Raw genomic sequence first — 17,457 nt, 5'->3', positions numbered from 1 at the left:
TGACCTGGCATGCACAGCCACCCCAGTGACAGACACCTCAGATCATCCAAGTTGCTCTCTTGCCCTTTGGTGTTTTATTACTACTTCCAAATCTCAGGCATACACACAGGGTAGTAAGAACACTGTTAATGTTTTTTTTTAAATAGAGCTAAAGCAGCCTGGCTGATGTGGCCAGTGGGCCCCACCACCTCATCCCCAGAGCCATTTCTGGGCCAGGTCCTCTTGGCACTGTCTGGCCTGTGTGCCTTGGTGACTTGCCTACTAGCAGCCCCTGTGCAGCACAGGGTAGTACACAGGCTGGCACTGTGAGAAGCAGCCCTCCACAGTCCCTGGTCCTTCCCTGCCCAGCTGGTTTTGCAGCCACTATGGCAGAATGGACCAGAGTCCACAGTCTTGTCCCCACAGGTCTTTTGCCATAGGTGCACATCGGTCCCACGCTGTGCAGCTGCCCTGCATGATACAGCTTGGTGTCCCCGTTGTGGCCGCTGAGCTCAAAGGACCTGCTCTGTGCTGGAAGCAGAGATGTCCAGAAGCCGCCAGGCTGCGTAGGGGTTGAGCTCATCCTGGTCCCGGCACAGTGCCCACACATACAGCATGCGTAGCACCTTGTCCTGCAAGAGTGGGGATGGGGATGGGCGCAGGACAGAGAGAGGCACAGCGGGATGAGGCTGCCAGGCAGAGGAGTATTTGGGTGTCAACCTGGGCCTGGAGTCCAGAGCAGAGGCTCCAAGTTAGGCTTTGGTGAAACTGGACAGGTCAGTCACCTTCTGACCTCTACCAGGCCCGATACAGACCCTGGGGCTTCTCAAGGCACCACCCTGCTATTCCCTCCCAGTCACAGAACCTGCTGGCTCTGAACTGCCACCTGTGCAAGGTGGCTGGCCACTGCTATCCAGCTGGTCCTAGGCTGGCCACCTGCCTACATCGTCCCTTCCCTCACTCACCGGGTCGCCCTCGACCACTTCGCCTTTGGGGTTTTTGATCACCATAACCAGCTGGGCGTGGAAAGTGACGATCAGCACAGGCCCCTGCTCCATCATCTTGCCCATGGCCAACTGTGGGGGGAGCCGACAAGGCGGGTGGCATGTAACAGTCCCCTGCTGCTCCCCCTGATGTGGAGACCCAATCCTCCACCCTGCTTCCTGGGGTGCTACGAGGAGGGAGCCCCAGCACCTCAACATCTTGACTCATCCCCCTAGAGGGACCCTGAGGATCTACCCCAATCAGTCCCCCACAGGTGTCACCTCCTGCTGGCCTGTTTCCATGCAGGGATTTCCCAGGAGACTCTCCCCATGCACCAGTCCAAGCCCTCCACTACGAGGAGAAGCATTCTGAACTGCTAAGAACCCGTATGGGCTCCCAACACCCTGGCAGCCTTGGTTCCTAGACTGGGGGCCATGTGGGGCTTCAGGACTTCAGAGTCGGGCACCCGGCACACAGGTGGGAAAAGGAAGGTGGCACTGGCATGCCTTCAGCCCCAAACAGAGGAAAGCAGAACGAGTGGCAGAGCAACAGCCTCAGCAGTCCTGACAAAACCCCATACTCCCCAGCGAAGGTGCAGGCACATCAACACCTTGGGGGACCCTCGGGGACCCTGAGGTCTGGGTGCAACATCCCCTAGGCCCACCACTAGCCTAAGAATATTCCAACCATAGGACTATGGAAACCTTTCACTGCAATGGACCTTTGAGGTCATTTAATCAAAATGCCCACCTGTGCTGGAAGTCCTCCAGGGATGGGGAGCTCACTCCTCATCAATTCACATTCCCAACCCCAGGGTCCTTCCAGCCCACTCGGGAAGAAGCACTTACGTCGACATTGTCAATGTCCAAGATACGGGAGTGGAACTGGAGGCCTAGTGCCTTGGCCTGCTGGATCGGGTGGGCTAGCTGGCTGTAGGTCTGCAACAAGAGGCCAACATGCCCATCTGAGGACCACCCAAGCCCAGGCCACATCACGACACCATGCCACAGGTGAGGGCTGGTGCCAGCATCCTGGGACACTCTTCCTGCAGGCAGCTCACTGGCAGAATTTCCTGATTTCAGCTCTTGCACCTTCCAGAAGTGGCCCTGATGCATGGTATGCTATGCCAGGAGCAGCAAATGCCAGGAGCATGGTTCTAAGCACAGAGGCCAGTGCTGCCCATTTGCTTGCCCATTTGCTGGCCCACTTCCCTCTCATTACAAAGATGGTACCATGTCAGGACTGCCAAACAAGAGTGGCATTCATCGGCAAAGCAGGCAGCTCCCCTGGAAAGCCACCTGAAATGCACTCACAGGGTAGACTTGAGGCCTTGCTGGCTGATCTTAAATGTCCCCATGTTTACCTCCCTCCAAGTCTTGGCCTGGAATCAAACACTTTTTCTAAGATTTGCCCCAACCCATGTGTGGCTCTGAAACTAACTGTCTTCTTCTCACTGATTAGTCCCTCCTAGGCAGCTGACTGCCACAGGCAACCTGTTCTTCCTACAGGGACAGTGGTACTCCAAATTATACTCTTAATCCCCTCGTGCTTGTTCCCAGGACAAAGAAAGCTGCCTCTGGAACGTGTGCAACTTCATTATCGCAACAGACAAACAGGAAGGAAGTCATTCCAATAGCATCTGCTTTTATCGAAATAACTGATTTGCCAAGATAAAAAAATGGTGCCCACCCTACTTCTTGTGAAGTTTCTTAAAGACGACATTTTACTTTTTGAGATTTTATATATTCATTGTAGAGAGAGAGTAAGGAAGGGAGAAAGAGAGGGAGAGAAACATCAATTGATGTGAGGTCTCTCACACACCCCTAACCAGGGACCTGGCCCACAATCCAGGCATGTGCCCTGACTGGGAATCAAATGGGCGACCTTTTGGTTCTCAGGCTGGAGCTCAAGCCAGGGCATTAAAGATAACGCTTCTCTCTGTGGTCCTGGCTGGTGTGGCTCAGTGGATGAGCGCCAGCCTTCAAACCCAAGGATCACTGGTTCGATTCACAGCCAGGGCACACGCGTGGGTTGCAGGCCAGATCCCTGGTTAGGGGTGTGCAAGAGACCTCACATCAATTGATGTTTCTCTCCCTCTCTCCCTCCCTTACCCTCTCTCTCTAAAAGTAAATGAATTCTTAAAAACAAACAAACAAACAAACAAAAAACCCCCCCACACCTTTGTGAGCAACTACAGCTTCATCTGCATTTCTAAAGGCACCAGCAGGCAGGCAGCTCTCTGCAGCTCTCTAGAAAGAGTCTGCCATCCCCTAAGGGCCCTGAGGCTAAAAACAAAAAACCAAAAACCGCTCATAAATGACTGCTGAATTAGTCGCTGGGTTGGGGAATATTGAAAGAAAATCTGACAATGTCTCTGCTTTTTCCAAGTTGGCTGTAGCTGGTACAGAATCAAATCAGTCAAAAAAGACTCTGGGCTTCTTAATACAAAGAAGATGGAAGAAAACGCCCCATGAAGACATAGGTCAAGGAGCAAGTGGGGTGAGCGGAAGTGGCCAGAGGAGACAGGAACCCTGAGGGAATGAGGCTACCAGTGCGCTCCTGGGGACACCTGACCCCCTCGCAGTCTAGCATTGCCTGGAGCCCTGGGCCCCCAAGCCCTGACCCTGGGGAGCACTGGGGCCTCATCAGGACCCATGGCTCCTCCCTGGGCAGGAAATTCATCAACATCTTGATAGGGGACTCAAGAGTTGAAAAATTTTAGTTTAAGGTAGTTAATAAGCCTAGCTGGTAATGCGTATGGTTAAAGTTTTTGTTCCAAAAACTACAGATAAGGCCCATCCTGGCTTCTGGGAGAGACAGCTGACCTCCTGGGGCACCACCAAAGATTACTTACTGCCTGGGGACAAGCGAGGCATCAAGGCCATTGTGTTCCAGGGAGAGCAGTAGACCACCCTCCCCTGGGAACAGCTAACTGCCCAGGACAAGAATGCTGCCGTCTCTTTCATCTAATTCTCCCTGAATTTCAAACCCCTCACTGCACTTTGTTTATTCCGTTATAAAAATGTTGGCTTGGAAAAAAAATATAAGATGATCTGTTAGGGTGCAAACCCACGATCTCAGATCACCGGCCATCCGAATAAAGTGCCCATAAAGATCAGATTCCTGTTTCTGTTTATTGGGTTTGGCATGCGACAGGCAGCACAAACGCCAGTGTCTTTTCTGGTTTCAGTCTGTTTTGCTGTGTTCTGGTATATCAAAGGAAGACTAGCTAATGAATCCACCTAGTGCTGTGTGCATCCTGAAACGTCACTTCTGTGTTCATGCTGTACCCACAAGATGGAAAACATACAACTATGGCTCATAAAAGGGAGATTATGCAGGCCACTGGGGCCTCCAACTGCTCTCTCCCCAGCACCCATGGGCTCTGGGGGAACATCTAATGCACTCGAGAATTAATCATTGTCCCTTTCCATCTGACCCCTGGGCCCCCAGCCCACCTGGCCATGGGGCCTTGCTTTATGTCACTTAAGGCCACCTGAAACAGAACAGGCCACACTGAAACCTCATCTCACCCAGATGCTTTCCCCAGGATCACTCTTCTGCTCTATGAGCCTCCTTAACCAGCATCAGGGCAGAGAAAGGGTCCTGCATGACAAAGCAGGAGGCCCAGCTCAGCCCCAAGCCATCCTTTAGGGCAAGTGAGGGAGGAAAGAGCAAGCTAGAAGGACCATCCCTAACTAAGGGTTTAGCCTGGAAGGACCAGCCACCTGGACCCCAGAGAGTCCTATGGGTACATGGCACCCAGTCTACTGCATGAATGGGGAGAAGGGGCAGAAGCGGCAGAAGCGGCAGAAGCGGCTGTGCCCGAGACCAAGTCAGACGTAAGAACTCCCATTTGATCAGGACACCAGGCCCTGTCATGGCCTTTCCAGGCCAGTTATCCAATCAGATCTCCAAACTGTGATTTCTCTTTAGGCCTAAATAGAAAAAAAAGAAAGTACTCACAGCTTCATAGCACCAGTCTCTGAGAATGTCAAGCTCTCCAGAAATCATGGCCTAAAAAGGGAAATACGAAAAAACGTAAACGTGATCCTTTCCTCTGTAGACATCCCTTCCTGTCCCCTCTGCCAGAGGGTTCTGGTTGAGGAAGGAAGGGGGCGTGTGTGTGGCTTGAGTCAGGCTGTAATAGGGGGGCCCTGGGAGAAAAGCCCCTGTGGTGTGACTACTGGGTGGCCTAGGGTGGGTGCCCAAGGGCCTGGTAGGAGAGGAAGGTGGCAGCATACCAGGCTGTCACCCTGGCAGGGACACTGAGCCAAGGAGGTGACAAGCAGCTTTCTGCCTCCCTGGAGATGAAGCTTTGGATGGCCAGGGAGCAGAACAGGAGTGGGGATGCTTCCACAGGAACCTGGAGTCAGGGCTGGGTCTGGGGAACATCTGGGAGGAGCCCAGAGAGGGGATGAGGGCCAGGTACCTGTGGGAAACTACAGACAGGCCCAGTGCTAGGCTTCCCTCACCCCAGAGGGCACTGCCAAAGCCTAGGCTGCTGCTCCCAGGAACTGCCCCACTCCCACCTCTGCCCAGCCTTGCTCAAAGTGGCATGAGGGACCCAGGCAATCAGGATGGAGAGGGGACCACATGGAGGCTGGCAGGAGGAAGGGGGCCAGCAGAGGGGCCGGCATCCACCTGGGGTCAAGAGCTTTTCTTTTGTCCTACTAGGGGCCTCCTGAAGGCCTGGGCTGCCTGAGCTAGAGGTTGCCGAGGCTTTGGCCATGTCTCTGGGGCTGTGGTTGGGCAGAGAAAAGGCAGCTTTGGGCAGGGGCTTCATGGAAAGAGGGACCTTCCTGGCTGGCGTAGCTCAGTGGATTGAGTGCAGGCTGCGAACCAAAGTGTCACAGGTTCGATTCCCAGTCAGGGCACATGCTTGAGTTGCAGGCCATGGCCCCCAGCAAGCACACATTGATGTTTCTCTCTCTCTCTCTCTTTTTCCCTCCCTTCCCTCTCAAAAAATAAATAAATAAAATCTAAAAAAAAACACAAAAAACAACAAACCCAACAACAAATCTGTAAGTGTACTATATCCTGTCATCGTTAAACAAAAAAAACAAACAGAAAAAGAAAGTGGGACCTTGAGCAAGTGGCCTTCTCCTCCTTTCTGAGCCAAATGGAAGGGTCAGGGGCCCAGAAAACAGGATTCAGGGCTCCCAGAGAGGCTTGTGAGGGAAGAGGGCAGAGAGCCCCTATGTGATAGTGGCCCAGGTCCTGCCCCCCTGCCTGAGCGTCTGGCCTGAGTTCTGTGCACCCTCAAGGCCCTCCTCACAGCTCTCCCCAAGGGCCAGCAGCCAGCCTCTTCCTGACTCCTGAAAGGCTCTGGCACCTGGAAGACGAACGCCTGAGCACTGGTAGCCACAAGGGAACAGCTCTAAGCAGAGAACATGGGGGAAACAAGAGGAGAGAAGAGAGACTCAGTCCCAGAGGTGGACCGACAGCATGGGTCAGAGCCAGCACCACTGGGATCAGAGGGGTCACAGGCAACAGGTGCATTCTCAGAGGTACTTGATGGACAGGGCCCGGGACTTGGGGTGCTCAGGCTCTGAAGATTGAAGCTTTACCTCTGCCGAGAAAACACCCCCCTTGGCCAAACATCCCTGGAGGAACTTCCAGTCTGGTCTCAAAGTTGGTGATGCCCCAGAGGCAGGGCAGTGAGGGCCCCAGGGAGTGGTCTTTGGGGTCTGGCACCCACCTCCAGGACATTGGGGATGATGTCACTCTCACACTGCTGCAGGAACCGCTCCTTGTCAAAGGCAGGGTCCACACGCAGGATCTCCGTGAGCACCTCTGACATCTCTGTCTTCGAGAATAGGCCTCCTGGGGGCAGCCGAGGCAGGAGTGGGCAAGGGGGCGAAACTCCACCCTGTTGCCAGCCCAGGGGTGCAGGTGTGGGGTAAGATGGTCCTGGAGCTACCCACTCACCCAGCAAGTCTGTGACCTTGTCTGTCAGTGCTCGGGAGGCTCGGATGAATGTGTTGTCACTCTCATCATATTTCATCTTCATCTCGAAGAACCCTGCAGGAGAGAAGCAGGAGTCAGGGCTCTCTTCCGGAAACATGCCCCTCACCCCTGACTTCTGTAAGTCCTTGTGGCCCCTTGTGACTCCTTGTGGCCCCAGCATGACTGCTCCAGACAGAGGCTGGGTAAGTGAAAGGACCTCTCTGAGCCGGCTTCCTCAGCTAGGCACGGAGTCAGAGGCCAAGTGGCCTCAGGGGCTGCAGAGGCTGCTCAACTATGAGCCTCAGGGAATGTGCAAACTAGGAAACTCAGGCCTCTAGGTGGTGCAGACCTACCCTCTGTCAGCATTTGGGAGGGTCCCCGCCCCAGCGAGAGCAGAGAACTCCAGGGCCTGAGCAGGCTCTAGCTCTACAAGCACCAATTCCTGTCCTCCCGTCCTCCCTGATGAGAGAGCATCTCTTGGAATGCATAGCCACTGCACCTGGCCACCCTGCTGTGGCCACCAGCCCTGAGAGCAATGTGCCCACCCACTGGCCACTTACTGGGTAACCATGCAGAAATGAGTGGTCCTCTCTGACTCCAGTCTCCTCCTCTGTAAAATGGGGGTCTGGCTTGTGCCCAGAGCCCTAGGAGTGCTCACTAAGTGTCCCCTGTCACGGCCTTGCTGCGAGCCAAGTGTCGGTAATGTTAACACTCACGGTTGAACACCACGTTGTTGTCCCTGAAGTCCTTCCACTGCTGATACCACTTAGAGTCCTTGTGCAACACGACCCCCAGGGCCTCCCTGGGGAAGATGGGGTGGCCAGTGAGCAGCAGCTGGGGAGCCACTGGGTCTAGGCCCACTGCTACAGGGAGGGGACAGCAGGATGGCCCAAGCTCAGGGGCCGAGGTGACCCTGCCCTTGTCTCTCAGCTTCCTGCCTTCTCTATTGCCCTTCCCGCCACCTATTCTCCCCCAAATTGTCTCAGGAGAGCCAGGGAACCTGAAGCAGGAAACAAACTCGATAACTGACTTGGGTGGGACTTTTGGCAGCCTGAAAGGGAGGCAGTGAAGAGATCCCCACTCGGCCTGGTACCTACTCATTGGGCTCAAACACTTTCTCTTCCTTGAACTTCTCTCCAGCAAACTCCTTCCTTTTCCTGAGCCGTTCAGGCCTGCGGTAGGGTCCAGTCTGGCCCAGCACACTTTCGTCAATCTCCTTTTTCACTGACTCCACCCCCTGGAGGAGAATAAAGCTAAGGGTGGGTACTAGGGACCTTCATGATACCCCCAGACAGTATCAGCTGATGCAACTGTGCCTGGAGTTGGGGGGTGCCTGCTGTGAACCCCAACCTTGGGCCTGATGGTACTCTGAGGCCTTGCCTTCCCCAGATCTTTTGGTCACCTGTCCCAGAGCACTCACCTGGCCTGGTGCAGGGCAACAGCAGGCCTGGCCCTCTAGGGAGGTCCCAGTCCTGCCTGACTTCCATACCCTGCCCCAATCCAGGAGCAGCAGACATACCTCCCCAGCCCCCAAGTGACCCTAAGATTCAAGACCAACACCTTGCTCTCCCTGGAAACCCAAGGTATTCTAAGTTCTACCAATGCCTCACGCTCCCATTAGAGTGGACTGAGTATGTGGGCCACCCTTCTTAAATCTCTGGAACCCATCCCTGCATCCCCCCCCGCCCCCCACCAAGGGCAGCCACATTAGGGCCTCCCAAGACACTCTCAGGCCTCCTCTGTGCCACTGCCAGAGCCCAGACAGACGGCTGTGACTCTCCTGCACCCAGTACAGGCACTCCTAATTTTACTGCAGTCACAGACACTGCTTTTTTTTACAACTTGAAGGTGAGACCCTCTGCCAGCAAAAATATTACAACTTGCTGAGGGCTGAGGATGGTCAGCATTTTTTGTTAGCAGAAAACTATTTTTGGTTTGTTTAGATTTATTTACTTTTAGAAAGAAGGGAAGGGAGAAAAAGACAAGGAGAGATATACAGATGGTTGCTTCTCACAAGCCCTCGGCTAAGGCTGGGGACCTGGCCTGCAACCCAGGCAACTGCCCTGACTAGGAATTGAACCAGCAACCTTTAGGTTCACAGGCCAGTGCTTAACCCACTGAACTGCAACCTCCAAGGCTCAAGCATTTTAAATTATGGTATGTACACTGTGTTTTAGACACAATACTATTGCATGCTTACAGACTACAGCACAGTGCAACATAACTTTTATATGGCCTGGGAAACCACAACAATTCAGTGGCTGGCTTTACTGTGGTTCTCACTTTAGTGCAATGGTCTGGAGCTGAGCCTGCAGTATCTCCAAGCTCTGCCTGTATCCTTTCTTCAGCTCCTTTTCACTTTCGGGAGGAAACCAGAGGTCCGCTGAGCAGCCTGTAGGGCCATGCCAACGGTCCCTACTTTGCGCCTCAGCCTCCCTCTGACCCCTGCGGTCATCCCAGCTGTGCCAGGCTGGGGGGGCGTACCCCAGGCTGGTGGTGCTTGCAGGACCTGCTCCCTCTGCCTGCAGCCCCTTCCCTTGTGTGCTCCTGTCACATGTCACTCAGGAACTCCCTGTCCCCTTTCCTGTCCTAAAACCCTTTGAGAGCAGGAACTTGGATTTTTATTCCTGTGGCTCCCACGGACAGTAGAGGGCCTGCCGTGTGCTAAGGTCCAACAAGTGTTACTGGGATGAGTTCAGGACCTTGGGTCACCCTCGGCACGATGGACCTCTGGGCTATGAGCCTAAGCTCAGGGTGTTGGCAGCTGAGAGTGGGCAAAAGGCTCTTAGCATATTAACCTGTAGCCCCCTAGGGGCTGTGACTTGCCCAAGGCCACCCAACCAGGAGGGAGCAGGCCCTGGCCCCTTGGGTGGATGCTCCTCACAGCCCCACTGCACCCCCTCAGTGCAGCCAGTGCTCTCTGGGATTGAGCTCCAAGGGGGGAACTCTGCTCTGAGCTTCAGAGAGAGCCAGAGCCCAGAGTGTCCTCAGCCACAGGCCCCAGCATCTAACTCACCTGGGAGAGGGCTCTGAAGGCCCCACCCTTGGACACGGACTCGGCTGACTGCTTGGCGGTCTTGGCTGCCTCCTCCATACCCTCCTTGATTTTCCGGCCAAGGTCACTTTTACTGACTTCATCCAGACTCTACTGAGACAGAAAAGGGTGAGGGTGTCAGCACAGGCTCTCTCAGGGACCCACAGGAGCTTCCCCGGAACTAAGGCCAGTCCTTGGCTTCCAAAGGGTGGGTGGGAACCAGCACTCTGAACTCATCTGGCTCCTGAGGCCCCAAGGCTCAGGCACGCATGTTCGAGAACACTGCCTACAATTTCTGGGGTGCTGGACCCTGGTCAACTGTCCTTGCCCACAATGGGAAGGAGCTTGGAGTCTTCACAGGATGCCACAGGGGCAGTAGCCCAGGAGCAGGTGTAAGAAAGGTGAGGTGTGCCCAGACTCTGCGAAGACCTGCCCCTCTTCTCCTGCCCATAAGAACAACAGAAGCAACAAGAAGAAAAGCTCTCACACCATCCAGGGGGTCTCACTTCCATATCCACCCTCTCCTCAGGGGGAGCCATTCTCACCCCTTCTATTTTTAGGTAAGTGGCAAAAACCTTCATTTTATCCCAGTGTCCTGGCTGGTGGCCGCCCACTTCGAACTTAAGGAGTAAACTGCCCTGCAGGTGGGCAAGTCTGACTTCCCCTCCTTTTTCAGGGATTGAGTATTTGAACTCTGGAAGCTTCCAAGCCAGGCTGGTTCTTCCCTTGTTAGCCACCCTGCCCCAAGCTCATGCCTGCTCATCCAGGGCTGCCAGCACCAATGTCCTCCTCAGAGGTGAGGCACAGATGGGCCCCGGGAGCTGTTGCCAGAAAACTGAGGGGACCCAGAGGCCATTACCTCCTTCACAGTGCCGGTGATTGCTCCCAACTTCTTCTTGATTGCTTCACTCGTCCGCACAGTTTCGGATTCAATGGTTTTCTATAGTAAAGGATGTTGGTTCCTTTTGTTACCACACAGTAGTTACCGGACAGCCAAAGGGCCCAAGAAGCATTTTCTCAGCAGCTCCTTCCTCCTCAAACTACTCCCATGCTGCTTCCCTCTTCCCCATCCCAAGAGCCCCTTGTTGCCCCACTGCCTGGCCTGTGGGTCTCCGCAGCTAAGGACGTCCAAAACTCCTGAGCAAAGGCACCCTGGCCCAGCATCTCTCTGGTCGGCAGGGGGTGGTCTTGCCTACCAGCTCTTCACCCTGCCCTCCACCTGGTCACCAGCTGCTGTGACGTCTCCCACACCCTAGCCACTTCACCCAACCTCAGCATGCTCTATCCCCAAAGGACCCCCAGCCCAACCCCTCCTTAATGAAAATGAAGGGTGATGTTCCATTGGGTGGAATCCCCTCACAGGTGGTTACAGCCATGTGAGAGGCTTGGGGACACTCAGAGGGAACAGGACATGCACTCAGCCCGGGAGGGGAGCCAAGAGAACACCAAAGGACCTGGCCAGTGCGTGTGCCCCCATGCACAGTGGTGGGTACTTGGCAGCTACTTGATAAGAGGTGGCGGTGGCAGTTAGTAACTACACTAGTACCCATTTGGCCCAGGGGACCACGACTAGGAGGCTTTCAGGAGCAGCTCACCTTGAACCCAGTACTCAAGGGGTCACAGGGGCCAGTGGAGACTCAGATTCTGACTCTGCAGGCAGAGTGGGCTCTGAGGCCCTATGTTTCTCATAGGTTCCCAGAGGCCAGCACAGATGGGGCACAGAGGGTGCCGCCCTGTCACACAGCCGAACTGGAGAGCTGGGCCCAGGCAGCTATCTCCCGTGAGTGACCTCACCTCCTCACAAGCCACTGACCTCCTTCGCACCAGCACTGAGCTCCATACTGTCTGGGACCAGCAAGACCCCAGCTCTGAAGGCAAGTGTCCCAGGCAAGGGAGACTCGAAGCAAAGGGACTCACATATTTCCTTCTGGCTTCCTGGAGCGCATCCGACTCTTCCAACTTCCGGGCCTCGTCTCGGAACTTTTTTATGCTTTCTTTCATTTCTTTGTTTTTGGCTAATTCTTGCTTGATATTATCTAACAAGCCTGAGAGAAATCCTTTTCTGTTTCCAGAAGAATAGGATTTGGACTGAAAAGATGTAAAAGCAATAAAGAATTTTTAATTTTCTCGTTTCCACAGGTTTAACCATGAAAACAAATTGAAAAGGCAACGGGTGGTAAACTGTGAGGCATCCAGACAACAATGTATATAATATTCAGCAATAAAAAGAAATGAGCTACCAACCCATGGTAAGACATGGAGGAACCTTAAAAACACGTCACTAAGTGAAAGGGGCCAGTCTGATTTCAGACTGAAAAAGGCCAAACTATGGAGGCAGTAAAATGATCAGTGGTTGCCAGAGGTTGGGATCTGGGAAAAAGAGGCAGACCCACAGGACTACTGGGGCAATGGAACTATTCTGTATAATATTATACTGGTGGATACACATAATTATATTTGTAAAACTCACAGAATGTACAACACAGAGAGTGAGCCTAATGTGTGCTCTATGGACTTTAGTTAATAATAATGCATCCATACTGGCTCATCAGTTTCAACGAACATCCTACTCTAATGCAAGACATGAATAATAGAGAAACTGTGTACTGATAGGGAGAGGAGGTATATGGCAACTCTGTACTTTCTGCTCAATTTTTCTGTAAATCTAAAACTTGAAAAAGAAGTCTATTAAAAACATAACAAAATGCCAGGCTCCTTTTCCAACAGAGGAAACATTCAACAAGAACCAGGTGTTCTTGGAATCAGCCTGGAATCATCATGAGGGTTCCAACATGCTCATCCAAGGCCAAAGTCAACACAAAAGGGGCCCTTGCCCCAGGACTGGAGTTGAAAGGATTCTGTGGCCCCTCATCCCAAAGAAGCTGGCACAGGGTCCTGCTCCCCAGGCTTTTGGGGCCAGGTAACTTCTTCTTTGGGAGCCATTACCAAGTCCCCAGTTGGGACTTACATGTCACTCAGGGGCCTGGGGACTGGTCCAAACGTCCCTGTCTCAGTTCACAGGATCACAATCACCAAGAGCTCAAGCTCAGAGTTCCCCTCCACCAGAAATCCCAACACACCCAGGGGCCAGAGACCAGAGGCCAGGGAGGCCAGAAGAGACCCTGCCCCAGGCACAAGTACCAGTGCCATACACTGCTCAAGACATGGGCTTCAGCCAGGTAGCTCAGTTAGTTAGAGCATCGCCCCAATATGCCAAGGCTGCAGAGGTTGCAGGTTTCATTCACCAGTTAGCACACATCATAAATAAGTTGAACAACGAATCAGTATTTCTTTCTCTTTATCTCTCTTGCTCCCCTTTCTTTCTCTAAGATCAATTAAAACAAAAACAAAAACAAAACAAACCAAAAGAAAACCAGACACAGCCTTTGGGGTCAGCCAGGGCCTGTTTTAGATCCCTGCTTTGGCACCTATGTAACTAAGAGCAAGACAGTGCGTCAAGAGTGACCATGAGAGAGTCAAGTCACAGTGAAGTGGCTGTGTGCATTCGGCTGTTCCCATCACTCCCCACACTGTGCTGGGCATGCTGCCATGATTGCGGGCCCACTTTACCAGTTATAAGAGCTGCTGCCTCCCCACCCATCAAGCCCCAAGGAAAGTTTCAACAGGCCCAGGGTCTACTCCACAAGAGGGGCATCCAGGCCTGCTGCTACCAAGCTGCCCTCTTTTCTAGATGCACCCTGGCCAGACTTTCTCTCCAGGGGACTCCAAGCTCTAAGACTATTAGAAATCATGCCACCTTGAAGCAGGCCTGCCACTCATTCAGGTGCTACAAACTATAGGTGGGTGAGTGGTACTGGATACTGGATAATTAAGGGGATGGGCCACAGAGCCTATCCCATGCCTGGGTCAGCCCCAGGAGAGGATCTGGAAGATGAAGCCTGAATGAGACAGGCAGGCCCAAGTCCTAGCTGCCTGCACAGATAAAGCTGAGATGAGGCTGGAAAGGGAACGTGGGCCCCCACAGAAGCGTGGTTAAAGAGAGATAATGGAGAGGGCAAAAGCTCTAGAAAATGCTACCTGTCTGAAACAACATAAAGGCTGGGAAGAGGCAGCCTGGGAAGCTGAGCCCCAGGCTACGTTGGGTCACTCTGCTTAAGCACTTACAGGGCAATCACCTAGAAAAGGGAACAGCCTTGTTCCGTGAAGGAACCACTGGTGGAAGACACAGGGGATGCCTTACAACGTGCTACTCTATGAGGTAAGGTTCCTACCCTGAACCATGCCCAGTACTTCTGGGGATACAGAGAGGACCAGGCACACCAGGCTCTGTAACTGCAAAGGCCTTGGACACGAAATGCCTGCCAATCAGATGCTATTTGCAGCATGGGCAACATCCTGGAGCCCTCTCCTGTCAGCTGGTTCTAATTTTTCAGGCTTCCCCCTTCTGTCTGTTTGCTCATGTCCTGAATTACTCACCAGGGGCAGCTTTCCATCTGGTCGGTGTATCTGATAGGTACCACGGGGTAGTGGCACAAGGTTGTGGCTGGATAGAAACTGGACTCCACTGACAAGGCATCTCTAATTGGGGGAGAAATGAGAAAGATCCATTCAAATAAGAGGGTGACTAGGCAGTAAGTAGACCACACTAAAAAACAGGAGTCACCTGATACTCATTTGCCAATTTTTACCATATGCCTACAGCTTGCTGAATACTCTACAATTTCCCCAAATTCTGAGAAGCCAGTGGAATCTGGTGGAAAGAGAAAACAATGGATCCCCACCTCCAGGGCCCATATCTTCCCTCCTGCCCCTGAACAGAAGGCAACAGATGGGTCCCAGGAAATGCAACCTATGGTGGAACAAGGATAAATCCCCAATTTAATTCCTTAGTCTGAAAACTATTGAGGCAGGCTGAGCCTCAATACTGGTGGCAAGCAGTCTTTTTTCACAAGCCCACCCCAGTTCTGCTGGCCTTGTAAGATCAGAGACCTGAGCAATGAGAGGCAAACACTGGTAACTCATTGTACCAGGCACAACCCTGGAATAAATCTACCATGTCCTCATCCAGGATCAGGCTGCAAGCAGGGCAACTTGGGCAAAGATGCTGCTAACTTCATGTGTACGGCATTTCTTCTCTTACCAAATAATTAAGCTCCATGAGAGAGGGCCTGTGCTGGCCCTGTTCAATGCTGCATGTTAGCACCCAGCATGGAGCCAGGCACGTGGATGGTCAATGACCTGATAGAACCAGCCTTCCAATTTCACACTCCCTGGGCCTTTCCTCTCCCTGTTTCACACCCTAGGCAACAGCCCAAACTTAAACAGATGCCACAATCTTCTATATCTGTTCTAGAGTCAATGCTTGGGAGTTTAAATAACTTGTATGACTTCTCTATGTGCCTACACTCATGGATCCTAGAGCCACTGACTTCGGCAGTCTGAAACAGAAGATGATGGCTCTCTAACTTGGGACAAAAATCCCCTAACAGACTAAACCTGAAGATGGTTCCTTCAAACACATGCAAATTCAATCTCTAAACGCTGACTAAAGGCAACAGTCAAGAAAAAAATCAGCCCAGGGTCAAAGACAACTTCTTTCTCAGCACTCAAATGCCAATGAATTATTTTCCTTCCTCCAGACTTCCTCTGGAGTCACCAAGACCTCGGCTTTGGATGGGGGTCTGCCACCCCACTAGCTCCAAGACTGTGGGTTGATTGATTGACCTGGCTGATAAGCAACAACATAAAGTACTATTTTTAAGTGAATTTTACACGCCTAACCCCCATCGCAAATCTGAGACAGTTCTTAACTAAGGCAAGAGTTACCTCCCACGGGCGGATAGGAGAGGCAATACAGGAAATGCTCTCGGTAGAAGACCTGGCATATAAACGTGAGCCATAACTGTCACGGATTTTGTCTTCTCCTTGCTACTTTTTCTCCACGAGGCATCAACCCCTTGAGATCTGACCAGGAGGCGAGGGGTAGCGATCCGCTCCAGCCCAGCCGCGCGCAACACCACCCCATCCCGTCACGCTCGGAGCCCACGTTCAGGCCTCACTCTGAGCCCCCTGTCCCGGGTCGCCGAGACCAGGGAAGGGCCGACGGGGCCAAAGGCCTGAGAAGAAACAGAGCCTAGAGGTTGTGGGCCAAGAGCTCCCTAAGGCGAGCCTCCTTCCCCACCTCCGCCCCCACGGATCCGCTCACCCTCGGGCAGCAGCACCAGCCTCTCCTTAGCGCCGCCGCCGCCATATTGGAGGATCCCTTGTGACCTTCCTCCTGCGCGGCTTGATGGCGTCATCCATTGCGTCTGCCAGGAACGCTAGAGGCCTGAGAAAAGCTGGAGGCCCTGGGGGCAGGATTGAGAGGAGAAAAGCTCTCAGATTGGGTAGAACTCCCAATGAAGGCGGGCCTGGAGAGAGGTCTCCAATAGGGCTACGCTTAATGGAGGCGAAGAATTCCTGGAGAGCTAGGCGCCAAAGGATTTGGAGAGAGCTAGTCCTGTAACTGGATGTGATCCGAAGGGCGGGAACTCCTGTGAGGCAGAGACCTATGATTGGATAAGACTACTAAGGGGCGGAGCCTGAGGGCTCAAATTTTGTAAGAGCAGTGATTTCCCCACAGAGCAGGCAGGCAGGGTTCCCGCAGCGGGTAGAGCTGGTAGACCAAACGACCCACCCACCGCAAGAACGGATTCAGTCGGCTGACAGTGACTGCCAGACGGGTAATTCACTCATGAATCACTCCTCCAAGAACATGAGTGAATGAGCCCACTTTAGTATACAGTACTTTGGGAAAGCTCCTGATGCTTTTGGTCCAAACAAGAAGGGGAAGGTGAGACCAGGCTGGTGTGGGTTATTCCTCCCTCCATCGGTTCAGTGTGAAGTGACAAACCTTGCACTAAAGAAGTTTGGGCCTGTGTCCCGTCAGCACCCAGCTACTACTTGGAGGAGTTAATGTATGTTGCGTTTGCCCTACTGAAGCCTTTTGCATTATTAAATTGTGGTAAGGGACTTGAAAGTAAGTGAACAGACAGACACTCCTCTGCGTTCGCTGTCCCTCCGGAGCTCCTCCCGTGGTGGGAGCAAGGGGTGTAAACTCCACTCTGGCTTTGAAATGTCTTCATTCCAAGAGGAGCAAACTAGCTGAGAAGGTCTGGGCTTCTTAGTTGTAGTTGGGACCATGGAGCTGGACAAGGGCACCCACGGAGGATGTGTCAAACTGGCTTATCAAAGGGTCAAAGGTAAGGTGGAGGAAGAAGAGCCCTTAAAGGAGACAGGGCAGGACTTGTCAACAGGTAGGAAGAAAACCTAGAGGGCCTTGGAGAAGGTAGGTGAGATAAACAGTGCTGAATGCTGAGAGAACTCAGGCAAGGCAGGCCAGACAGAGCTGTATCCACCATCCTTATATTTTACAATATGGAGGTCCTTGGTGGGGTGAGCAAGAGGGTTTTGTTGAAAACTGCTGTGGAAGCCAGGTTTCAGTGGTTGAGTTTTGTTTTGTTTTTGTTTTTACAGGGATGTGCTGGAGCCAGCATGTACTGGCTGGTGAG

The 17,457-nt window shown here is 53.0% G+C and overlaps 1 protein-coding gene across 1 annotated transcript; it reads right to left on the bottom strand.

Moving 5' to 3' along the window:
- Positions 1–51: 51 nt before the first annotated feature.
- On the bottom strand, positions 52–16,356 carry TIMM44 (translocase of inner mitochondrial membrane 44). Its single transcript, XM_028534562.2, has 13 exons — positions 16,113–16,356; positions 14,384–14,485; positions 11,864–12,034; positions 10,806–10,886; positions 9,929–10,057; positions 8,010–8,149; positions 7,629–7,714; positions 6,895–6,987; positions 6,665–6,789; positions 4,930–4,980; positions 1,812–1,901; positions 945–1,055; positions 52–611 (listed from the first exon to the last, which is right to left on the bottom strand). The coding sequence occupies exons 1-13, from the start codon at positions 16,155–16,157 to the stop codon at positions 492–494; spliced, it is 1,344 nt and encodes a 447-aa protein (XP_028390363.1). The 5' UTR covers positions 16,158–16,356; the 3' UTR covers positions 52–491.
- Between the last annotated feature and the right edge of the window lie 1,101 nt (positions 16,357–17,457).

Source organism: Phyllostomus discolor, chromosome 8, assembly GCF_004126475.2.
Source record: "Phyllostomus discolor isolate MPI-MPIP mPhyDis1 chromosome 8, mPhyDis1.pri.v3, whole genome shotgun sequence".
Lineage (NCBI taxonomy): Eukaryota > Metazoa > Chordata > Mammalia > Chiroptera > Phyllostomidae > Phyllostomus > Phyllostomus discolor.
Note: the sequence above shows the minus strand (reverse complement) of the source record. Positions and strands in the feature narration are given on the sequence as shown.

What these genes read in the sequence shown, in the direction of transcription:
- TIMM44 (XM_028534562.2), bottom strand. Translation starts at nt 16,157, where the DNA reads ATGGCGGCGGCGGCGCTAAGGAGAGGCTGGTGCTGCTGCCCGAGG. An exon ending in TCACCGGCACTGTGAAGGAG is followed by an intron (nt 10,058 to 10,805) that starts GTAATGGCCTCT and finishes CTGTCTCAGTAG; the next exon opens with AGTCTGGATGAAGTCAGTAA. An exon ending in GAGACTGGTGCTATGAAGCT is followed by an intron (nt 1,902 to 4,929) that starts GTGAGTACTTTC and finishes CTCTTGTTGCAG; the next exon opens with ACCTACAGCCAGCTAGCCCA.